The sequence below is a fragment of the Stegodyphus dumicola genome, chromosome X2 (genome assembly GCF_044657685.1).
Source record: "Stegodyphus dumicola isolate Sdum_Otavi_A_Nest chromosome X2, ASM4465768v1".
NCBI lineage: Eukaryota > Metazoa > Arthropoda > Arachnida > Araneae > Eresidae > Stegodyphus > Stegodyphus dumicola.
In genome coordinates, this window is record NC_140781.1 from 193,405,948 (window position 1) to 193,432,837 (window position 26,890).

The following is a 26,890-nucleotide window of genomic DNA, read 5'->3' on the forward strand; positions in this document are numbered from 1 at the left end:
GAAGCTCTCTTCTTTTCTAGGACTTTGTTCATATTATAGGTCCTTTATAAAAGATTTTGCGGCTATCGCTGAGCCATTGTTAAAATTAAAAAGGAAAAAGGCAAGATTCTCGTGGACGGCCGAAGCCAATAGTGCTTTCGAAAAATTAAAACAAGCATTAACGCAAGCCCCTGTGTTGAAATTTCCTGAAAAGGATGAAAATTTAGAAATTTCAGCGGATGCTTCGGATTATGCGGTAGGAGCGGTACTTTCGCAAAATCAGCAGCCAGTAGCATTTTTTAGCCGAACTTTAAATCAAACACAAAGAAACTATTCCGCGACCGAGAGAGAGGCACTTGCAGTTCTGTTAGCAGTGCAAAAGTTCCGAGTCTATTTTGGAAAGGCGCCGATAACAGTATATTCTGATCATGCGGCGGTAACTAGATTGTACTCTGGAAAAAATTTATCCCCAAGGTTAATAAGATGGGCACTCAAGCTGCAAGAATATAATCTGGTAATCAAGCATACCCCCGGAAAGGAAAATATCGTAGCAGATGCCCTGTCACGAATTAAATTAGACGAACAGGGTAATACCGTAAAAGTTGCAATGCTGACAGCGTGTACAATAAATTCCCGAGAAACTGTAATAACCGAACTGGGTAAGGATCCTGAGTTTGGAAGTATTTATGAGTATTTGAAGGATCCTGAAAATTTTAGCCACCAAGATATTGTGGCGATAAGAAATAGGGCGGCCCATTACGAACTAATAGATGGTCTATTATTTTATACAAAAACTACGAATTCCAACAACGAATTTCGACCTGTTATCCCAGCTAGTCTTAGATTAAATATCCTGCAAGAGCTCCATGACAGCCCTTTAGCTTCTCATGCTGGTATTCGAAAAACTACTCAACGCGTACGCGAGGCAGTCTACTTTCCTGAACTGCAAAAGTTAACAAGGGCGTATGTCCAGTCCTGCCCAACATGTCAAGCCGTTAATTATATTAATTTCCGCCCGGCCGGGTTTCTAAATAGTATTAAATCCGAATTTCCAAATGAAATAATCGGCATCGATTTATTGGGCCCTTTCCCAAAAAGTCAGTTAAACAAAAGTCGCTATCTCCTTGTTATAGTTGATCATTTTAGTAAATGGACCGAAATTGTTCCCTTAAAACGAGCCTCCGCGAAATTAGTTACCGATTCTATTTTAAATAAATATATTTTAAAATACGGGGCGCCCCTAAAAGTTATATCGGATAATGGTCCTCAATTTGTAAGTAATATATTTGAAGACATGTGCCAAAAACTGGGCATACGTCATTTAAAAATGGTCCCGTATCGGCCGCAATCAAATATAGCGGAACGGGTCAACAGAAATATAGTGAAAATTATCCGTAGTTATGTTAAAAATTTTCATAAAAGCTGGGATAACTATGTCAATGAATTTGCTTTCGCCCTTAGGACCGCAAAACATGATACAACGGGCAAAACTCCTGCTGAGTTATTTCTAGGCAGAAAGGTTATAACACCGTTAGATAAACTATTTTATGTGCAACAAAGAGCCCCAGAATTTAAAATGGGTGATATAGAAAAACTAATAAAAGAAGCAAAAAAGAATACGGAAGTAGCACAAAGAAAACAAAAATTGTATTATGACTTGAAACGACGGGGAGTAACTTATAAAGTAGGGGATGAAGTACTAAAAATTAAGCATTCACTTTCTTCAGCACCAGAAGATAAAACTGCCAAATTTTTTCCACGCTTTGAAGGACCATATGTTATAGAAAAAATAACTCACGCTGTTGTAGTGTTAAAGGCAAGAAATGGTGAAACCTGTTCCGCAAACATTGACCAGATAAAACCATTCTATGACCGTAATAAAATGCAAATCTTTTCAGATCTTTTGCAGGATCCGGTACGGCAGACACCGCAGGTACAAGTTCCAGAGGTGGGAAAACGACAAGTACAAGGGCAAGCCAATGAGAGACAGAAGCAAGTGAAAAGAAAATTGCCCCGCGGAAAAATTGAAGGTACAAAGAAAAAGAAGCCGTTCCACCGTCCAAAAAACAGAGTTCACGAACACCCCCAGAATGAAGAAGGGAGAAGGACGACGTATGTGGAAAAGACCGGGAGAAAGGACGGCAACTATAACCCGGCTGTGAAACGGAAGATTGACTCATCCGACAGAACTCTCCGCAGCAAAAGTCGCCGAACTGCGGAAGGGCCATCAGCGGCGGAGGAAAAAGTACAAGAAAAATTTGAACGGCCAACAACGAGGTCCAAGCAGGATCACGACAGAAGTTTCCCGGTTCCACCAAGACCAGCTGCCTTCAAACGGCCAAGACCACAAGCAGAGGACAGAAGGAAGATGTTCAAGGGTGGCCGTAGTGGTGAAAAACGGAAGCTTCCAGAGGAAAGCACTGAAGGGCGAGCCCGTACAAGAAGGAGGATCAACCAAGCTACGGTCTGCAGCACCTTTAAAGACTGGGCCCAGAAAAGGATGTCTGAATATTACAAAGATAAGTAAAATTTTATGTTACTTTACAAACTTAAGTTAATCTTTCATTCTTACTGCAAGTGGCAGATTTCAAGAAGTTTTACCTCATGCGAGGTCTACCTTTATCGCCAAAAGGGCGAGAAATGAGTTGTGACCGATTTTCTTATTATGTTTTTCAATTACTCGCACGTAAAACTAAAGTTGATGTATAATAGCGTTGTATAAAGACTTAAATATTGTAAAAAGTTATTGTATAAATTTTATTTAAAACATTCTAACAAGAAAGAAGTTTTAGTCTGAAAGACTTTTTGAAATGTAGTATTATTTCAATGTAGAAAGAATTGGCACTTGCTTTGAAAAGAATAGAAGTTAACAATGTACTACTAATGTATGTTTTCAAATGTGTAAAATTAACGGCATCTTGATATGTTCTTGTATACATGTGAACTGTTATTTTGAATGTTTAGAAATACCGTGATATGGTAAAAGTGAAAGTAATGTTAAAAATTTGTTATTCGTGTGACTGTAAAGATTAAATCATGGTGAATATGTGTTAAAGGTTGAATGATGTAGTTAGGCTCTCTGACGCTACACTTTAGAGTTAGCCACTTTCAGAATAGTACCTCAGGGTCTAGAGTTGAAATTAGGGTGTGTTAAGAGGTCTCGTATGTTGAATTTTAACACGTTAGTGTTTTGATTGTTAAAGGTTGGCCTCGCGTTAGTTTCTAGAGCTAAACGTTTTCAACAAGGTCGTTTTAGACCTCAGTTTCAAACTAATTAACTCTGGCGGGAAGTATGTAAGGATCTTAAGTTTTACTAACGTTTATTTTATTTTAAATCTTTACTATCACTTCTTATTTTCTACTTCCGGCCAGAATTATAAGCGTGAAGGAGTTTATGCAAAGTTGTCTGGCGAACGCCAAGTATTTAAGTGTGGCCTTTTTGCCAAGCAGAAGAGAGGAAGCAGGCCGCTTACCTTAGAAGTTACGCAGTTGCTACTTTGCCTTCCAGGCCAGAGGTTTTAATCCTCTTGATAAATTAAACGTATTGTAGTGTTCACAGTCTTTGTGCTACATACGCTTTCTGTTATTATAAGGCCAATCTTATTCTAAAGTTAAATTAGAGTTTAGTTTTATTTTGATATCTTTTAAGTTAGACCCCGAGTGGAGGGTCATTGTATTCCGAAGTACGGAAGTCATTGTATATAAAGAAAAAAATAAAGGGTTTTGTATACCCTTCGTCTGTATCCTGTCTACTTACTACAATTAGTGAACATAGCTTTAGTAAGCTCTCTGTTCTAGTCAGGTCATTGTATGTTTCCGAAGAAGGTTAGAAGAAACATTGAACCTGATAAGGTATTTTCCTTTCGTGATTTAGTGTATATGTCGTAGAATCTAAAAACTGACTGGAATTAAGATGTTTTTCTTATGAAATTTGAGCTGCTAGTTTGTCATTTTAGTATTTATGTCTAATTAAAACGCTTTTCGCAGAAGTATTTCAATTTAACAGTATATTTTGCATAACACCTGTTTCTCGCAATTTTCATTTTCAATATGGAATTTTCCAGTACTTTTATATTTCTTCTGAAGACAGTTTTCTTTTCCACCTGAGAATATATCTAGTTCCTAAACATGCTAGAATAAAAACAACCACGGAAAACCATTGCTGGATATTTTGGAACTACCTATAAATTTTAATAAATGATTATTATTATCATGAGGAAACAATGATTTATTAGTGCAAGGAGTTATGCAAGGGGTTTGCTTGTCTGCAAGCTCCTTGCTATCTTTACTAAAATTATGGAATATCTGCAAACTTATACTAAAACTTTGTAAATATAGACGTTTGGACTCTTATGAAATGGAGTATATTAACATGTAATATTCCATGTAATATTGTAGGATTTTCCTTAGTTCAATTAACCGATTATTCAAATTTTTGTTATCTTTCCTGAACTCCTCAACTTCCCCTCGCCAGAATGTAAATTTAAAGTTAAGTGAGTATTTAAACAGTGAATCTTGCATTTCATGAAGCGTGCTTTCGTTAGCCAGCGAGTGCACTTTACGATTCTAACCTTGGTGTTATGCGGAGTTGCTGATATGCCTTTTTGACCATTTATAATAATTATTACGCCGGGTAGGTTGTCGAGTCAACCTAGTTAGCCTTAACGTAAAATGCTAGTCTAGCACTACTCTTTAGACTTGAATTTATTGTGTTACGATTCTTAAGTTCCACCGCAAGTTGTCAGTGTTATTGTAAAGCACGAAGTACGTGCCTTTCTGTTCATAGTTGATAATAATTAAGGGGTTATTTTCACCCTTCTTCTGTGCTGGTATTATTTCACGCCTGTGCGAGAAGTCGCCAGGCTCCTTAGTAGGATCTAGTAGAGTTTATGTGGCCAGAGAGAGTAAGATCCTATAATATGGAAGTATTTATGTGGAGTATTAAAACATAGTAATAACATAATACATTTAATATGGAAGTGCTGATGCATAGGAAGGTGTAGCTCCCTATGCATCAGCATATTGATATCATGAAGGATTTATAATCATATGTTACAGAGGAAGTGTGGAAGTTGTTGAAGCATGGAAATTTAGAGAAAGTTTGGATCAAACTGCTGTCTACAAGACGTAGCGTATTAATAAATATTTAGGTTTAACAATTTCAGAGAATGATTTCGTATTTACTGTAGAAAAATTCTTCGTGGTATGCTTTTTTTCCATATTCAGATGCATTTTTTTTCAATAATTTGAATAAATTTTATGCTTTATAGTTTTAATGAACTTAAATGGCTAATCAGAATCTTTGTTTTTATTTTATCCTCATACCACGTCATATGTCATTAATTTACATACGTTGCATTTATTGTATATTACTTCATTTAACTTTTATGATACAATTATTAACTGAATTTATTCAAACTAAGAACGTTTTTTCTATATTTTTGTCCTAAAATTTGGTAAGGTCTTATAAAGTTATATATTTATAAATACAATTTACACAGAAAAATTACACTGTTAAAATACTAAATTACTGAGTGTAACACTAAATTACTGTGTATAGTTACTGCTAATTACATATAACAGGCATATCTAGATAAGCAGTTTCAGTTTAGGTCTGCATCCACTATACTGGTCACTGGTATGCTTGAAAATACATACGTGACAGGTGAGAGCAGGTCCGGACACCCTGGCGGCTTGAATAGACTAATCGGATATCGCCCGGATCCCCCAACTATCTAAAGCTACACTCCGAAATCAAAACATTACATGGCCATAAAAGCGCAAAGTATCAGATTTTTCTGCATGCGTTGCATAAAATAAAATATAGAAAATACACGAAACAGATCTGAAGACACAATACATTCCATATTAACTTTTGATGGAATAACATTATTTTAAAAGCTCGTTGTTGCGGAAATTTTACTGTACGCTGAAAGCATGCCAAAACTAACTTTGTAAATAAACATTCTCCTGGTTACATCGCATATTAACACATTGCTACACATACTCGTAACACTATATTTTATAATATGCACTGCATTGATCATTGCACTGTACATAAGGCACATTTACAATATTCATTGCTGCTGCATATTATGTGGAACACTACTCTTGACAATTCAACATAGGTTCTGAATAATGTAATTGACTATATAAGACATAACTTAGTTATATAAAGCATAGTTTTTGATACAAACTTAATTGATACAAGCTGATTGCTTAATAATTTTTTAAGCTTAAATAAAGAGCAAAATTACACATTACATACAAATTACACAATTACACACAGAAATGCACCTTGGTTACTTTATGCTGTACTTATAATATATAAAATACAGACAACAGATTTGAGGGCAAAGTACGGCACATACTAATTTTGATTATATAACATTATGATAAAAGTTCACCGTTGTATAAATTTTTCTGCATTCTGAAAACAAGACACAGGTGACAATGAATTAATTAACAATGTTTTTAGGCCACAACTAATACTGGCGTATAATACTGAGATTCTCTTTTTTTTTTTTTTTTTTTTTTTCATTTTTGCAAAACAAAATAAATATTCATTTACACATTCTTATTACTTAAAATTTATTCTAAAATGTAAAAAAAGGTCTTATATTCGAAAGGGTTTTATTTTCGAGTAAATAAGATAGTTTAATTTACATTATTAATATTATTCACGTCACGAATGAAATTTTGTTGTTATTAATTTATATACCTCTTAATAGTGTACTGGGTTTCAATTAATCATTATGTTTTGTTTTAGTCGGTGTCATTTTATTTATTTTTTCCAGTTTCCTAGCAGCTTTTCACAGGATTGTGGCGCTTTTAGCTTCAGAAATTAAGCTCTCGGTATTAAAATTACCTAAAGAATGAAAAATTCTGCAATACGGCAAATTAAGACGGAATATTTTAAAATGTCTATAAGAATGCGAATCGAAAATCTGTGGTTACAATAAATAAAACAACCATTCAAAGTGAATAGGAAATATGTTAAATCAAATGTCTCATTATGATAACACATCCTAGTGAAGTACATCCGCTTTGCTTTAAAATTATGCTTTCAAGCGTTAGCATTTCAATCTTCCAGAAAATAAATCCACTATAATTTCCCCCTTTACATAAACAGTAAGAGCAGTCATAGAAAATATGAATCTCTGCTAGTTAAAATTGAGCAAGACAAACTCACCCGAGGATTGGTCCCTCAGCAGCCAAGCGGTAAGATCTTTGAATACTGATAGTTCGACTTAGGTTCAAATCTCTACGTTTAGCTGGATACATGGGAGTTTCTATGGTTTCCCTCCGTATGTAAGGTGAATATGAGCAAGTTTTGGTCCACGTATTTCCGTTTTGCTTTTTGTATTTATTTTTCTCTTGCATGGCACCAGTGGTACACGGACCACCGGTTGAGAATCGCTGCATCTGGAATCGTGATCATTGCGCAGGAAACATTTAGTGACACCATGAAACTGTGTATGGAAATCATATGTCTGAAAAACAATGGCGGCTACGGAATCAACGTGTAGAGTACTGAATAACATATGCCTTGAATTGTCTGGTGTTTTTTTATATTAGTCTAACAAACTTAACTTACTAAGCGATATTTATTTCGAATCATAAATTCCGATTGATTTCTTTATAAACTGAATATTTTCCCTCCTTGATACAAGTGACTTTTTATTGTTAGCTATATTGTTTTATTGTGTCGCCCAGTCGGTATAGTGGTTAGGGAAGCTAATTGCGATACCGAAGGGTCTGGGTTTGAATATCGGAGAAGGCATGGTTGTAACTGTCCATACTAAAAGAAACATTTATGGAATACCAACGCCAGGTAGATTGGAGAATTGGCTTTTCACAATTGATGCGACCGTGTTTACGGTCTCATCAATTGCAAACGGTCGCAAATTATTCGATGAATGTGTAGACGACACATTTAAACGCACGATGACGCTTAAATACATACGTCGGGTTACAGATTCATCAATTCACGTATATTCACTGCTTGCAGTATTGTATACGTTCACTTTCCACAGTATAGCAATCGCTAACGTTCCTTAAACATTCAAACGAGCCAGTTTCCCTTACAAAGTCCTCCACGAAGGCATCCCTCCCCTTAGGCAGATAGCCCTAGTGTGCTTTGCCATAATTAAATACAACAACTGTAAACATTCAACTTGACAATTTTGTGTTACTTGTGATTTTGTAGTAAAAATAGTAACCTGTCATATTTTAAAAGAAGGGTGCAGTGTCGAAAACAAGTGTTAAGATAAGAAAAGCATACAGTTTTAATACAGAATGGGAAGAACAATTTTTCTTTACAATAGCGAATGCAAATTTTGCGTGCTATATATATCATGCAAGTGTAACACCTCCAAAAAAAAGGAAATGTCGAAAGGCATTTCAAAAGCATGCATGGAAGTTTTGATACAGATTTTTCAGTTAAAAAAAAAGAATTGCGTAAACAAAAGTTAAAAGAATTTAAATCGCAATTAATCGAACAACAATCATTTTTACTTCCTTGTACGAAGTAAAAAGGAAGTATCGTAATCGAGAAAAGTTTCAGGCAGCATATTTCAACGAAAATATCCGTTTTGACCGCTACCGAATGCAATTTAACGATGTTTTTGCGTAACATCTGTAAGTAAGGACAGAATAAAAGACTCGTTTCCTCCAAAAAAATTATAAAACTGCTTTAAAATGAATTCTGAAGAGAATTTTTCATGGTGTCTGTACGTACGTATGTATCTCGCATAACTGAAAAACAAGTAGCCTCAGAACGTTGAAATTTTGTATATAGGACTACTATAACATGTAGATGTGCAGCTCGTATTTTGGTTGCAATCGGCCGTACCAAACGTATATAAATATATTTATATATATACACTCTGTTACCCGGCTCAGTGATCTCAGTTTCATACTCTTATATTTTTGTAAATTGTGCATTTTTTGCTTTAAAAATGATTGAATTATGTTGTTTTTATCTTCCGGTTAAGGTTTTTTACGCCTTTAGGAAACCTGCAAGTAATATTGGTAGAATTATCAACAATTTAAAAGCTGTTTAAGTACGGTTAAAACTAATTTTTAAATAACATGGCGGACATATTTGTTTACATTTGAAACAGCAGAATAGTAGATTATTATTGTGAATTAAATCATGCTTAATCCTTTCTGGAATTTTTTTCGAGGAAATAAGTGTTTAAGATTTACTTCGTAATTTTTAATATAGATATTTTGAGTTTTTATGTATTTTTGCCTTGTCGCGAAGTGAGGATTGAATTAATTGAATGAGAAATACTGAATCGTCTGTGAAAAATTGTTTCTTTTTTGTTTTGTTTGCTTAATTTCTTTTATACATCGTTCTAGATTTATTATAGTATTTGAATAGAACATATGTGGCAACGATTAGATAATTCTTCAAATGATATAAATTTTGTGAATTCTGAGTTATAATATGAACGAAATATAACGCTGTTAAGTGAACCTAGCGCCAGAGTGTCGCTATGGTAAACAAATAGAGGGAATTTTAAAGAGTGCATTTATTCTATTGTGGTTTATGCGCTATCAACGAAGTAGATTCAATTCAATCCAATAAGTTTAACTGAAATGCAAGAAAAATGTGTATAATTTAATATTCCGTACAAGGAAGTCATGTGGTGTACACGTCAGATTTTTTTATTTGATTAAACCCTATGCTATATCTAAGGCTGCAACAGTTGCATCGTTTTATGTGAGTCATGTGTTGGCAAAACATAAGAAACCTATCGCAGATGGAGAAAGGATAAAAAAAGCGTTTCTGGAAGACAGCGATTCATTATTTGATTCGTTCAAGAACAAAAATGAAATTATTTCCGCAATAAAAGACTTACAGCTTTCGCGTAAAACTGTTGCGCATATGTTAAATGAAAATAGAAATGATGAATTCTGATCTGGCTGATCAGATTACTAACTGTATTTGCTTTTCCCTCCAATTTGACGAATCTACGGACATGATTGATATTTCTCAGCTTTGCATTTTCATAAGAATGGTTTTTAAGGATATGAGTGTAAAGAAGAATTATTAACAATATTGCCTCTAAAGAAGAAAACACGAGGTGAAGATGTTTACTGCGCCTTCAAAAAATACATAGAGGAGGAAAAGTTTCAATTTATAAAGTTGCATCGATGACAACTAATGGGGCCCCATCAATGGATTTTTGGCTACGTGTATCAAAGACGATGACGTACCGCATTCCCTTTCTTAACATTGCATTATTCACCAATAGGCTCTTTGTTGTAAGATTCTTAAATATGCGTCATGTTATAGGAATCTGCATGAAAATTGTGACCTCAGCTCTAAGAAGTCTTCAGAAAAGAATGTTTCGGGCCCAACTAAGAAGAAAACGAAACTAATTACGGAAATTGTTACATCATGCAAATGTTCGTTGATTAAGTCGGAGAATATTTTTACAAAGAATTCAGGGACCTACTACAAGAGGTAAAATTTTTTTGGAATCAAATAATAAAGCGTACGTTGAACGTAAGTTATGACGTTTGGTTGATGGATTTAGCTTTTGTTGCTGATATAGCAAGCCATCTTGATGAACTGAACTTACATTTGCAAGGAAAAAAAATCAAGCAATAGTAGAATTGATTGTATTTGTTAATACTTTCAAATACAAGCTAATATCTTTCCAGTTGAGGAAAAATAAACTAAAAATATTTAAAAACGGAGGTACGTTAAACAAAGAGAAATATTATGATGAAATAATAAAACTTCACACCGAATTTGAGAGATGTTTTCAAGAATTGACTAGACCAGAAGCAATGGTTACATTCATGTATTACCCATTTGGCAATGTTGATGTGGAAGAAATAATTGAAAATGTAAATTATGTATTATCTTTATCTCTTGAAGAAAACGAATTTTTCTCCTTCAAAATGACATAATTTTAAAAGCACGTAGTCCAGAACATAAGAATAACTTTTGGAATCTGATGGACAAAGTAAAGTACCCTAATTTAAAAAAAAGTTGCATTCCATGTAACATCGTTCTTTGGCTCTACCTACCTGTGTGAATCTGCATTTTCAATGATGAATATAATTAAGAGCGAAAGCGAAATTACGCGAATTTTTATGCGAAAGCTGTAAGTGGCCATCTCACAGACGACCACTTAGAATCCATTGCAAGATTAGCAGTTAGTAATTATATGCCAAGATATTCAAGACTGGCGGACAGTATGCATCTAAGTCTTCTACTAACTATAACTACGAGAAACTAACTTTGGATGAAAATAGTCTATTAGCCAAAACGGCGTCAGCCCAGAAGGGCTATTAATTTCGTTTTGGCCTTTTGTGTTGAAAACTTTAAATGTCGGTTCACTTTTCAAACTGTTACCACAAAATATTACAGCCCTATATTATATTTAAAGAAATTAAGTAATGAAGAATCTGCATAAATGTATGTATGTATGTTTCTCGCATTGTGATAAAACGACGGTACCTAGAGACATAAAATTTTGAATAACGTACGTTTCCACCCGAATATACGCATTTGGAAGCCCGAAATTGAAATTTGTTTTATTATCTATTTCATATTTTGCAAAACTTTAACGAATTTTTGATTAACAAACTCAGCGATTTCAAAGCGAGCAATGGAAACACTGTACGGAAAGAAAAAAAAAAAAAAAAATCTCCAGCACGCGAGACTGTGTATCGGAAATTCTAAAGGCATCCTCAATTTAAAATTATTTTGGGATATTGCTGTTGAACTCAATTTTATGGTTTAAGTGCGAAGATAACCCACAAAAACGTTAAAAAAAACGCCGCTTTGGGCAGAATGTAAAATCTGAAAGCTTTCACACTTTTTTTTCGCTTTTTTACATTTTTTTAATGTATTTTGAATTGTTTGATAAGAAATGCATCATTTGAAATTATTACTTTAGTTGCTATTATTATCATGTTTGTATCTTGCGTTTTTAGCTTTAAACGTGGTTTTAAAAAGACTAAGTGGTTTTTTTTTTTTTTTTTTTTTTTTTTTTTTTTTTTTTTTTAAGGTTAGGTAGGTAAGTACATATTCCGTATTCCTCATTATGTTACAATAAATATTGTAGGCTTTTTTTTTTTTTAACTCACCACATCTAGACTACTGGGTGGACCGCAACACCTTAAAAAAATTAGAATTAGACCGTACGATGGAAAAGTTTGCCCACCCCTGATATAGAGCGGTGCAATTTTTTTTTACCTCCAGTACTGGCATTAACTAAATCTGATAAAATACGTTTTTTCTGTTTAAGGGACTACTATATTCTGATGTTCTGAGAAATATAACATGCAAGAAAATGTCTATTTGCATTTGATTATATTTCCGATTTTCTATTGTCAATGATTTTTGAAGATTTACTCTAGGTTGATCGCTTGGCGCTTTTTTCGAAATGTTTAAATTTTTCGTGAACCAGAATATTGTGAGTTCAAATTCGGCTGAGCTATTTTCTGATTTTTTTTCCCACTGAAGATATTTTTTGTTTTGTTTTTATAAGTCTGTAATTAACAAAGCTCTGTTAATAAAAAAATTATAAAAATTATTACTTGCAGTACATACTAAATTTATTTTATTTTATTAATATATATATAACCTAATTATTTGCGTTATTTTAAGCATAAAATTTTGTATCAGTTAGCTATTTACATGATAATTTTATATTAGACATAAATATAATTATTATATTTTTATCTTAAAGTGATATAATTTGTTTTTCTTCTTCCAGTACTTAAAATGATGCTTTATTATGAACTTAATTACCTGCAATGTGTATTATATTTTATGCTGCATGTGAAGTAATCGATTTATTTTATTTTCTTATGTAAGTGGATAATAACAATAAGACATGCAAAACATTTCACAATTCATTGTTTCCCTTTTCCGCTTCCTTAATTTTAATTTTTTAATGTACAATTTATATTTATTTTTTCCATTTTCCATTTTTATTGTCCTTTTTAATCACTGTGTGTACTTTCTGTTGTGAAGCCTCATGCTTATTATTTCTATTCATATTACTGCGATTTATTTTAAAAATTACGATCTGAAAAATAAAGGTGCTGAAACTTTGCAAATTATTATACTTTTTGTGAGACAGAGGGAGGTCTAATACTGGATGTAAATCACGTCGCCAGCTTTGACTATTCTGATTGGCTTAGTAGCTCAGTAGAACTTAGATACAAAATCTCCTTGTGTAGACAAAATACCGTCAGACGACATGTCAGCAACTTTGTCTCTTCGGCCTTTAGACTCGTGGCATTCTCTCTCTCTTGCTTCCGTCTTGCCAACTTACTTGCTTTTGGCTGCTGCATTTCCTTTACTTTCTCAGATTTAATTGTTCTGGAGATAAAGAAAAGACACAAAAGTGAAAAAAACTCGGATGCACAGATTTCGCCCATTGCACTGAGTAATTCAAGACAAGAGTCTACTTCTCAAGAATAAAGAAGTATTAAATAGGCATGACTGTTAACATCTTTAATGCATCCAGCTCCGTCACTCTGTAAATCATGTTCTGCTATGCCTATGACTTCTGGAACATCAGTCACTTCTGGAGCATACATGTAAATATGTACCAGAGAACAAACTTAAATTTAATCTAAAAATAACTGTAGGTTGTCTAATATAAAAAAAGCTAAAGAATATATAATTGTTATATTAGGAAATCAGTTCTCTAAGTAAATGTAAAATTGGAAGGCAGTTAGTGCATAATTAAAACAGAAGCAAAAATAAGTTGATAATCCTTATGGCCTTTTTCATGCAGTAGCCAAAAGAATTATTAAAGAAGCTGTGCTTCTGATTTATATCTGGATGAATTTCTAAAACTAAACGAACTTTAAGTGAAATCATAAGTAAACGATTTTAATTTTAAACAATGCATTCATTAAGCTGTAAATTTCTGCGATGCGGCATGCAAGGAAAACAAGTTATGTTTTCAGATTACAAATACGTATAAATTAGAAATAAAGCTTAATTGAAAGCAAGGAATTACGTGGTAGTAATTGAAAGGGCAACCAATTCCGAAGCAAATTTGCATTTCATTCCTGGAAATATTTCATTAAATTAAAGTAAAAATATTACTCAATTTCAAAATAACTTTTTAACAGACATAGGAACTTTGAAATCGAAGTGTACTTAGATAAAATGTTAATGATAAAACTGCATTTCCCAGTTGCTCAATCGTCAGTTTATGACTAGACGTGCATTAATCATTTGCAAAATGTAAATTTAGCATACTTTAAGCAACAGGAAAAAGTAATGAAAATGGGTAATTTACCTAAGCAGACAAAAGGAAAAGATCAATGGAATGAAGTAGAATCTATATAATCTATATCAGAATAGAACAGGTAATGAAGGAGTTTTCCAATTTGCCATGCAGATGATAAATGCATCACCTAATAAATAAATAACTGCAAATGTTAAGGAAGAAATTACGATTTTTAAGAAGTACTATCTATCACTATTAAGTCACCAAGTCACTATTAATGCATTCTTTAAGCGTTACATTTACTTAAATTTAGCATACTTTAAGCATCAGAAAAAAGTAATGAAAATGGGTAATTCACCTAATCACACAAAAGAAAAGAAATCAATGGAATGAAGTAGAATTTATAGAATCTATAGCAGAACAGAACGGGTAATGAAAAAATATGCTAATTTCGCAGGCAGATGATAAATGCATCACCTAATAAATAAATAATTGCAAATGTTAAGAAATTATGATTTTTTAAGAAGTACTACCTTAAACAGAATCTCTATTAATGCACAGAAAACTTCAAACTCATATTATGCGCAGAGAGAATACAAAGTTGTTAGTGGGAATTTCGTTTTCTTTTATTGTTAAGAAAGGAACTACTATAATTGTATTGATGAAATACATCTATGCAGGCTTTTTCAATTATACTTTTAATGAAAAGCGGAAGACACCCGGATCCCCCCCGGGGGTGCTCTCCCTCAAAATTCGGGGTGGAAACTAGAAGTCCAACCTCTCTTTGGAGTAGGCTCTCGCAGCCATTGTTCCATGTACGTAATATGGACAAGACAACAATAACACGAAAAAGCGGACAGCAACTGTTTGAAATTAATTATTATTAATATGAAGCAAGAAACTAAATCAAATATTCACAAGATGCGGAAGATAATGTTACAGTATTACGCCCAAACAATATGCACAAGTATTCAAATGCTTAATATGCAGAAATAAGCAGGATTATCTGTAAAATCGTACTCTTATTTTATTACTGCAGTCGCACCCTGCTGAAGCGAACTCGGCTTATAACGAATCTTCAGATATCAAGCGAATCTTTTAATCCCGTTCAATATCCTATACACTTAACGTTATTTTATGCTGTTATAGCGCATTTCCAAAGATATGAAAATCGGATACAAGAAAATGTGTGGATATCTTCAATTGAATTTATTTTCATTTTTCATATTTTTCCAATATTTTTTGCATGTTTTAACCAAACAATTAGTAACCCTCAAAACTGTCCATGTTTAGTATATTAGGATTCCCATTCCTAGAGGAAAAAACACCTTTACGCTCCTTTTCTTTTGTCTTCACCCATACTCTTCTCTGTGTTTTAAAAAAGAAACTGCAAGACAGGTGTAAACCTAATTCTAGAAGAAAGAGGACCCAATAAGCATATCTTAGGACATCATATGGTGAGCATGACTATTGAAAATTATTTTAAGAAGATTGGGATGAAGAACTTTGGGCCAAAAACGAAATATTCTACATTTAACGGATAACTATGCTATACACATAAATATATATACATAAAGATGATGTAAACCAGAATTTGGCTATCAATGAGAGGCTAAAAAACGGCGTTTCAATATTTTCAGAATGTGATATATAGTTTTCTCAATCGCACGATGATAATGTTGTTCCACGTAAAGATCCCAGTGATGAAGATACTGTGAGAGATACTGAAATGTGAAATGCTGATATCGAAGATTTTTCTTCTGTGCTGATGAAAATATTGAGGAAAAGCAACATACGTAAAATGAACTCCCTTACACAGCGGGTGCCAAACTGTGATACGTGTCATTAATAAAACTACATTCGTACAACTATATAAATGTAAATCATGGAATCCTTTTAGTTTTGGGGCGAAAATATGGATAAAAGTTTTCTAAAATCTGCAGTAAGCCAGCCGGAAATTACAGATTACTTTTGTACTCAAAAGTTAAGTAAAAGTTAAAGATAGTAAATTCATAAATTTTTTATGTTATTTATTTTTTGCAGTTTTACGTTTTTATTACAGAAGAATCAAAATGATGATATTTATGCTATGTAAATTATCCTGTAAATTTACTAACGCATCGTAAACTCGAAAATAAAGAATAACAAATTTGATAACTGACGTATTTGTGATTAAATCTTAATATGGTTTTTATTTAGATTTATCAATCACTTCCGTAGGTAGATGTGACCGTGATAAATTTTATTGGTAATTCATCACTGAGTTTTTACACGTTTTTATAAGACAATACATTTTTTTTATAGGAATGGATATAGACAAACATTGGTTGTAGCGAACTAAACTATCGGGCCATTGAAGTTCGTTTTAGCAAGGTTCGACTGTAATTACGAAGACTTGACCACAAATAGAATCCATTGTTCTAAAGTCTTATTAAGAAGTAAGTACATACTTACGTGTCTTATCTGCCATATGAGGTGGTGGGTCTTTGAGCATCTCTGAAAGAATTTCTACATCGGCTTCATTTTGAAGGCGAAAGATATCAACCGCATAAGGCCAGTCTGGATATCGACCCTGACATCGTTGCCTTACAACAGACCATCCAGAAGCTCTCCATTCCATCGAATAACAAGAATTATGAATGCATATATTAGTTTTGCAGCATTCGTCCCACTTGCGTTTTATTTCTTTCAAATCTGAAACCCAAACGAGGTTACAATGAAATGTAATAAATATATGAGAAGATTCACTTAAGCAAAGTAACAGGATATATTATTACATTTGATTATTATCGATGAGATAAGTTAGTCTGGCACTCAAAATCACCAGTTCAAAGCATAATTTAGGTTAAAATTTTATAGATCATTATTTGCCATGGTCAGTACTATGAAAGAGATGGATCATAGTTATTCTCTTGTATTTATACTCTACCTTAAATTTTCACATCAGTCATAGTTCGGTTTTAATTTTCGTATGAAAGCAAAACATCGATAAAATTTTTTCGATGTTATTAAAACTAAATACTCTTCAAATACAGGTATTCAGGCTCAGTTAATGCAGTCCTTTCAGTGGCGTAGCGAGCATAACTGGCGTCCCCCTCTCCCGAAAAAAAAAAACACAGTGATATGATGAAAATCTTGTTTGGAGACCATTTGGCGCCCCTCTGCAAGCGGCGCCCGGGGCATCATACACCCCCTTGCCCGCCCCCTCGCTACGCCACTGAGTCCTTTCCTCTTTTTGAAATTTATAGAAGCAAATTAATATTATTCTTCATATCTCAACCAATTTTTTTGTGTTTACTCTGTGTTTGTACTATATTTATCCAGCTTCTGCGTTATTCACACGGTTTAGCTAGTGTCCGCAGCTAAGTTTTAGGCTGAATTTCTTCAACTGCTTACTATTGTTCGTAAGATTTCATTCTGCATTGTGAAAGAAGCCAAGAAGAAATTATTTGCCTAATTTTGTCCGGTCTTTTTTTCACTTTCAATAGGCGGGGGGGAAAAAAGAAAAAGGCATTAGAATTTATTGCTTCGAAATTTTCTCTAAGCCTGACATATACATTAACATGGTATTTGAGTATTTATTATTATTATTTGATTTGTAAGTTGTAACCTTAAATTTCATTCACTTCTGCTGTCAATGAGAAATTTCCACATAATTCTCTAAGTCTGTGTTAGAAAACCCATTTTTCCAGTACCATTTATTTCAAACCTTCACTTAACATGGAAGTTGAGTATAATTTTTAAACGAAAGCTTAGCAAACTGAACTCTGTATGTAATCCAAAGGAAGAAAAACAAGCATTATGGAACGAAACGTACGAAAGAAGAGACAGAAGGATAGAAACAGATGAATCAAAACCAATTGCAATTAAAAAAAAGTACTAGCAGTTCTTAAGATTCTTCACTTTCAACAGCAACTTAAAATTACACAGTGGAGAATACTACAACACAATTATCTCACGCACACATTTAGCTGGAGAGTTGAAAACAATGTATGAGCCAATAAAAATTTTTATGTAAAATATAAATGTTGAAGTAAAAGTGAAATGCATAACATCTAAGTTTGTTAAAATCGTTGTATACCCTACTAAACTGTTTTGATTTTCTTCCAGGAAAGCTGAAAAATAATCCTAAGCCACAAACACAATGGCTAGAGGGTGAAATTTCAAAAATTTAGAAACTTCTGCCCAAGCTTTCGCTCTACTTAAATTTAGAATTCTCTACCGAAGTTATTAAACATTTGTTTTCGAGGTATTTAATCTCTGGAAGTGCGACTATAAGGATTTATGTTGATTAACCCAATTATCGTATTATTTGAATTTTACTATAACTTCTGCTTTCGCGGACGCCCACCAAAAAGATAATTATTTAAAGCGCAGAGTTCTTGAGCTTGAGGTAAAGTTTTTGACAGCTTTGTTCACCATTATTTTGTAGCCTTCACTTCTGCTTGAATTGATTTATCGGCTTTAGCTTCAGCAATAAGCATATGCTTTGCTCTTAGAACTCTACGCCTTATTTAACTTATTTAAGAACTTATTTAAGAGCGCGATAATTTGAATTTAAAATTTTTATTTGTCTAGAAGGTTTGTATCCGTGCTTCCTGACAACTGCGAAGATTTAATTTTGTTATAATTCTTAGCTTTCGAATTGTCGTGTCCTCCAATTATCCACCACCTTTGCCTGTACCTTAAATGATGCCTTTTAGTTATAATTAATGAATATTGATCACTCTCAAAAACCAGCTTAATTTGAAACAATGTTTACACCCGAATTCAAATATGCACAACCCGTTGTTAATCGCCTAATTTACATTGTTCGTGCATTAAATTATGAGCAGGTTTTGCTTCCAATTGAAATTATTTAACATAAATAATTACATCATTGGGTACTGGTTTTAACATAAATCCGTGAGCATGTTATTTTAGATTTTTATGAGAAGCGTCAAGTATTTTTTTTTGGGGGGGGGAGAATTCTAAGCAAATCATTAATATGAACTCAATAATTTTAAACTAATTTTATTTTACACTATTTTTCTGTAAGATAATTTATACAAATATGTATGCATGTTTTGTAATGAATGAGTTTCCTGTAGCTAATACGGTAAAAAAAAAAAAAAAAAAAAAAAAAAAAAAAAAAAAAAAAAACACCGAAAGTTATTGACCAAGAGATTTATCCAAAATGATTAATTTGATGGCTGTTTGAAAGATAAGATAATTGTTTTAAATACAACACGTAATGTGTACTTTATAACGCATACTGGAAACGTGTACCAGCGTACTACGTTGGAAAGTATGTTCTAAGAATATGTATACACAGCATGCCCCGCTTTAACAATTTGTGCAGAACATTCTAAATGCACGTAATAACAAAGGAATGAAACAAGATAAAATACAATAGAACATAAAATAATAAAATTCCATACAATAAGAGGCAAATACATTAAGGGAATTCAACCGCATTAACACAATAACTAGCCAGATAAGAGTTCCCCACTGAAGTCTGTTCATTTCTTTAAAGTGTTCGCTGTGCTAGTATATGGTATAATACACAGACGATGAATCATACCTTCTGCTAGCTTTATTCTTAAACAATTATTCGAAATTAAGCAACTTGCGCAACATAGCAGTTTGCGTTTGTAGGTCCTAAATTCCTGCATTTTTGCGCAATATCACAGTCAGTCTCGCCTGTGCTATATTTATCAATGGATCGATATTGTTGGCAGTGATATTATTGTAACTCTAAAGATACGATGTAATAAAAGCGATCAATTTAACTAGATGTCTCTTAAAAAATTTACTTTTAAACGTTAAAAACATTAAATTCTCAATGGCAAACATTCAAATGCAAGAATTTAGAAAGAGACAAAATCCAATAAACTGTCAACAGACAAAAAAGTTCTGTCTTGCAAAGCGCAGACGGAAATTCCAACAAAAAATTCTTCTTACTCAAAGTTTTGTAACAAACTAACGGGAAAGAAGTTTCTTGGCCACGGCGTCCTTGAATTTGAAAAAAATTTTCCAAATTAGGGCCAATTCACGATCCAAGTAGTACGTTTAAGTCATTATGTTTAAACAGATATTTCATACTTTTACAAATTTTAAGCGATTGTATTTTTAAAATATCTTGATAAGAAACTAATTAAAAGAAATTATGAAACTTATATGCAAAGTATACGTAAATAAAAATCAAAATCGTGAGAGCTCAGCGATTTCGCTGTCAGATCTCCCGTGATAAACAGAACGTTTGTTGACACTGTTTCGCAACGATCTCCTGAATGATATATAATCATATGGCAAGTAAGTCTTTTCGATCGATTCCAGTGTTCATACATTAAATGGTGATTTACGAACTGCATATAGTTTACTGCCCTCTAATATATGCCCTATAAAATTCCGTTAAGCAAACTATGGACAGGCCCCATTTGCAGAAAATAAACTATCAGGAAACCAGGGGTAAAAACGTTAATATTGGGTTCTTCTTTCCAGGTAAGAATGTTACCTACAAAACGCTTGTACCCAAAAATTAAGCATTTCTGATTAAAACAAACAAAACAAAGAGTTAATGCAAGCGGAACGTCAGAAATATGCATGTGGATAACCTTATACCTTAAATAAACCGCTCTTGCAAAAGTTTCCAACTGCCGGTATATGCGCAAATAAGTCATGCATGCTACAAACCCGACAAATAAAGTTGACCCATAGCGTGCATTCCTTTATCCAATTTTTCTAACTCTTGTAAAAAGTTGGTTCCGTTATCATTGAAGAGAAGAAAATGGTTATGGCGCAAAGACGCCGAGTTGATATTTTTAAAAGGAAATAAAAATACTAGAATGTGCATCGAAAAAGAGGCTTCCAGAGCGTCGTATACGCCTCAGTGTATAATCTCTAGATTGTCAAAAAGGTTCCAAATTCCTCAAAATTTTAAGTTTGACGACCACCAGTTTACGGTCATCCAAGAATTAAAACCATTTGATATTAACTGCACGACTTCTCGGACAGTTTTTTCAAAGGCAACATACTGCAGATAACTATAACAGGAGCAGATTTTTACATGCAAACATTTTATATAATATTTATATAACATAAGAAGTGCGTAAACTGCACAAAAGCAAACAAAAGACTTAGAAGAGGATACATTCTGTATCACGATAACTAGGAGTAAACAATGTAAACGTTATATAAGGGGAGATAAAGCCTATTTCAGCAAGCATCAATTATGGATAAAATCTAATTAATTCTAATCAATACTCAGCACTCAAGAGGTGCAGCGGAAAATTTAGAAGAGAAATTAGAAGAAAGTTATAATATCAAAATATCATGCATTCCAGAGCCTTACTTATTTAAAAATAAACTATATGACTTCCCTATAAACTATCGTAAATACTATTGCTCAAAAGATACTAAAAAAAAGCGATACTCATAAGACAAGAGAACAACATCTTGCTTACCCTCAGAATACTTTACTCTTTACTTTACTGCACCGACAGAGCAAGTGGTCCACATAGAGATGGTGCTTATCAGCACTATAAGAGTACTGCTCACCATCTAATGATAATGATCCAATACTCACGTTCATAGAAAAGCGCACAAATGATAATTCGGATACTTCAGTAATAATCAGCGGTAGTTTTAATGCCAAAAATCTATCTGCATCTATCTATCTAATATCTACAAGGCCGACCCATGAAATCTAAAAGTCTGCGAATTCCTAGTGACATCAGGTTCTGTTATCAACGAGATCAGTGAAATTCCAGCCTCCGCCGGTTGTAGAGGAAATTCCTGGATCGACCTCACCCTATTTCGGAATGCAAGTACAATAGACGTTCTAATTTGCCAAGCGACAGATGAGAAAAACTTCACTGATCACAATAATATAACGATTGATATCCTAAATACCTCGTACTCAAAACATAAAGAAAAATATTAATATACAACCACACAGACTGGCTGAGGTTCAAACTCTTAGTGCATAAAAAATATATGGATCCCCGTAGAATAGCAACAAAAGAAGAAGTAGACTTCCTCATAACCAGGGTTACAAGTGCCCTACACGAAATTTATGAAGAAACCCGCAAGACCGTGAACAAAACCTCAGGCCCAAAGAGCGTCCAAAGTGAACGCAGGAGCTAACGCAAATGACGAGAAAAGTGTCTACATCCGTAACTAACCTCTTCGCTCTGGCAACGTACTGACAGCGGGCTTAATTACGCTGTTCCCTCGACTGGACATGATGCTAAAAAATTATGTAGGTCAACTGTTCAGCCAGTGGTGCTAAAGTGTAGGTAAAGTGTAGGTGTCCAAGTGCCCCTTGTTTCAAAAAGAATGCAAGACGAGAATAAAGGATGTAGGGAGTGTCTCGTCCATCACAATTTATCTCGTCGCATCACCAAACTGGATTGGGTCCTTTAATTTAAATGGCCACACCCACATTTCAGCCCAAACTTTCCTGAAATATGTACGGAAATCTTCAAAAGTAACCTGTCATGATCACATAATAAATTGCTTTTCATAGTAAAATACGATTTGCTACTGCCACTAATTTTCTCAAACTTTGCACTGAACGTGTTTCACTTTAATACTTGAATAAAGGATTTTCAAAAATTAAAGGGGATAATGCTACATGTTAATGTGTAGATTTTATGTTAATTAACAAGTTATTATGAGGAACTTTTACTTTAATTACTTCTTCCCGTAGTTCTCACCAGAATTCAAATTAGTAGCTTGTCTGCTTAACTGAAGTTTTAGATGTTTTAAAGCCCGTCTCCACGAGCAGACAAGAATCTCTGAACAAGCATCTCTGTAAGTCTGTGGCGTCTGCTTCAATCCTTCTATACAGGGAAACATTTCAATGTGTAGGCTATATGTAGGCTGCCTGAGAAACATTTCAATGTTCTATGCAGGGAAACACTGCTATATGTAGGCTGCTTGAGAAGTTTCCGACTTAACAAAGAAAAATGATATTTTTTCTCCAAAAATAACTTTGTTTTTCGACTTAGTCTCCTTATAAGGCTATACATTTCTTCCAGTAATGCTTCTATCCTTTTATCCCGCCTACATAACATGTGGAATCTTTCTCTGTAATATCTCCTCATTTGTGTAAAATCTTTGACCTCCAAGACCTTCTTTTGGTGTCCGCCGATAACATCGCGGGAAAAACATCGCGGACGAAAACATCGCGGAGAAAACAACGCAAGGCGAAAACGTCGTGCTACAAAACATCGTGGGAGAAAACATCGCAAAGAGAAAACATCGCAATCCTAAAACATCGTGGTAAAAAACATCGTCGTCGAAAATAAAGCGGTTCAAAAACTTCGCAGTTTAAAAACATCGTCGTCGAAAATATCGTGGTAAAAAATAAAGTATCTACAAATCATCGCATGAAGATAACATCGCAGACATGCTTTTTCAAAACATGCTTTAATAACTGTAAATGAATATTCCCATAATGATTTGTGAGCGCAAAATGTAAAGAAGGATAATTTTTACTTTCACATTTTTTATTAACTAATAAATTTCTGCTGAAAAAGTAAGAAGGAAACTTAAGCATAGAAAATTAAATGCAACTTATAGCTTATACTTTTCATGAAAAATTACCAGTAAAAACTTTATAAAAAATGATTTATTAATGGCCTTTGTTAGTTAACTATGTCGGTTTAAAATTCTATTAATTGCTATAAGTTGCATTAATTTGCTATGTTTAAGTTTCCTTCTTACTTTTTCAGAAAAAATTATTAGTTAATAAAAAAAATGTGAAAACAAAAATTATCCTTCTTTATATCTTGCACTCACAAATCATTATGGGGATATCCATTTACAGTTATTAACGCATGTTTGCGAACAGGATGTATGAAAAAAGCATGTCTGCGATGTTATCGTCATGCGATGATTTGTAGATACTTCATTTTTTACCACGATATTTTCGACGAGGACGTTTTTAAATTGCAAAGTTTTTGAACCGCTTTATTTTCGACGACGATGTTTTGTACCACGATGTTTTAGGACTGCGATGTTTTCTCTTTGCGATGTTTTCTCCCACGATGTTTTGTAGCACGACGTTTTCGCCTTGCGTTGTTTTCTCCGCGACGTTTTCGTCCACGATGTTTTCGGCTGTAACCCCTTCTTTTAACATTTGGGAACAAAAAAAAGTCACTTGGTGCCGGGTCTGGAGAATAGGGTGGGTGGTCAAGCAGTTCAAATAATTAATTCGTGAATTTTTCGCTATTGCAACCGTTGAGGTGTGAGATGGAGCATTGTCTTGGTGAAATAATTTTTTTTTCAAATGTGACCATTTTGCCATAATTTCTGCCTTTAGCTTGTCAAGTAACGTTGTATAGTATGCTCCGGTGATGGTTTTCCCTTTTCAAGATAATCTATTGAGACAATCCCATTACTGTCTTAGAAAACTGTTGATATCACTTTCCCAGCAGAAGGAACCGTTTTTGGCATTTTTGGAGCCGATTCTCCCTTTGCAGTCCATTGTTCTGACTGTGTTTATGTTTCTGGGCTGCAATGCAATTTCTGGGCTGCAATCCACGTATCCTCTAAATAGTCGAAAAGTGGATTAATAGTCGAAAGAAACTCCGTATTTATTGCGCCAACAGAACGGTGCAAATGTTCATTCGGACACGTTTTCGGTCCAAAGTGAGCAAATGCGGAACCCAACGTGCAGCCAGCTTGCGAATATCTAAATCTTTGTTCAATATATGGCAAACCCGTTCTTTGACATGCTAATAACCTCTGCTGTCTCTCTAATCTTGATTCGATGGTCATCAGCACCATTTGATCGATTTTAGTAAGGTTTTCTTCAGTGGTTGCAGTTTTTGGCCACCCTGAACGTTCATCGCCATCCAAGTTGGTACGCCCAGGTTTAAATTTAGCTGCCCAAATTTTCACAGTAGTTAATGATGGTGCAGAGTCCCCGTACACTGTGTCCAACTCCTCCTTAATCTGAGTAGGCGTATTACCTTTCAAAAACAGGTATCTTATGACAGCACGATACTCGATTTTTTTTCAATTTTGCAAAAACGGTCACATCAACTCACAAAAGTAATTGTCAAACAAAAATTTCGCTTTCAAAATAACTGAAACTTTGATTGATAGTTATCAAATGATGCCCATACAAGGTCCTCCCCCCTTCGGTTGATTTGAGGTGCCATCTACATGTTAACGTCGGAAACTTTTCAGGCAGCCCTCGTTTTCCCACATTACATTTCAAAATTAATTACTTTTTTCCCCGATTCATTAATTTATAATTTTTTATTTATTTTTCGTATACACACACATTTTATTTCGTGTATATACACAATACACTTCACGATTAATTACTTTCCTTTTCCAACTCATTAATTTAATTATTTTTCTTATTTTGCATTTTATTGGCATTTTTAATAACTATTACTTTCTGTCTGCTTACTATTATTATTACAACTTATTTTTTAAAAAATGTCCTGAGAAATAAAGACATTGAAAAGTGCAAATTATTAAGTTTCTTGTAGAAAAGATAGAGGTCTCCTACTGGATACAAATCACGTCATCTATACTCTGAGCGCTCTGATCTAAGGCTACTATAAAGGTAGACTCTAGTAGCTCTACTCTAATCCACTTAGCTCCTCAGAGCAACTTAGATACAAAATCTCCCTGTGTAGACGATTCTGCAAGGAAGACTTGTTCGGAGGTATGTTTCCTTGTGCCGACGGGGCTTTTAGAGCTTCTTTCAGTCTCGCAATACAATTATGTATCATCGCCAGCGCTGCCAAAGATTTTCCAGCGTTAGCATCTTGCCAGCCGACGTTTAAAAAACGCTATCTTCAGCTGAAATCGTCTATTATATGTGTAGTCTCAGACTGCATTACCTACATTTGAATTCATATTATGTTAATTTAAATACCCGCAAGTAGCGTAGGTTCGTTTGTCGCACCAGTAGTGCCTTATGTTTATTTATGAGTTAAATAAAAAGGTTATTTTAACCTTAAGACTTAGTGATCTGTTTCAGACTAAGCGATGACCCGCTTCCAGTCTAGTAGGGTCTGCAGAACACTAACACAAGCTTCTTCTAGATACAGCAGAATCCTACACATGATCTATAAGCAAATTTTTACATTGTCAATCAGCTTAAAATTTTCCAAATTTCTCTTATTCATTCAAAATTTTCTTGCAGTTTGATAATGTGTTATATCACCTAAGATTACAAACCCGTGTTCCAGTGATTAAAATCAGTGACTAGTAATATATCATTTCCGGATAACAGAGTTCTTCAGATTGCTTCTTCTTCCACGCTACACCATTCAGATCTCTTCAAAACGTTCGTCATGAAGAACACTTTAGCACTTTGGCATCAATTATGTGAATTATTTATCTTAAATTCAATGATTCATTTTTTCTTTGTACTTGTAAAAATAATATTTTATGAGAATGTTAGAATATTCTACCTCATTTAAACATAACGATAAGCATATCCTATGATATTAGTGAATTCCTTACCAAACTCTTAGCTTATAAATTATTAAAGCTAAATCTATATGCAGTCACTTAATTTATTATTTTTTTCCCTTCAAAAATATTTTTTATTGTCATGTATCTATTCTTCATGCAGAAATTTTCTAAAGAAATATTATCTTCTTGAAGATCTCATAAACAATATTTAGTGTTTAAGAATTTCTAGGAAATCACATCATCAAATAGGAAGTAAAATT

General features: G+C 33.7%; 1 protein-coding gene across 2 annotated transcripts in view; it reads right to left on the minus strand.

Annotated features, from left to right (window-relative positions):
- The window catches only part of LOC118184625 (adhesion G protein-coupled receptor L3-like), a 137,119-nt gene that overhangs the window by 85,185 nt on the left and 25,044 nt on the right, over positions 1–26,890 (minus strand). Inside the window, exon 2 of one of the 2 annotated variants that reach the window (XM_085809931.1) lies at positions 16,656–16,895. In XM_085809931.1, coding sequence (XP_085666057.1) covers positions 16,656–16,895 — 240 coding nt within the window. Of the gene's footprint in view, positions 1–16,655; positions 16,896–26,890 lie in introns of those variants that run through there. The other variant, XM_085809932.1, reaches the window with a different exon arrangement.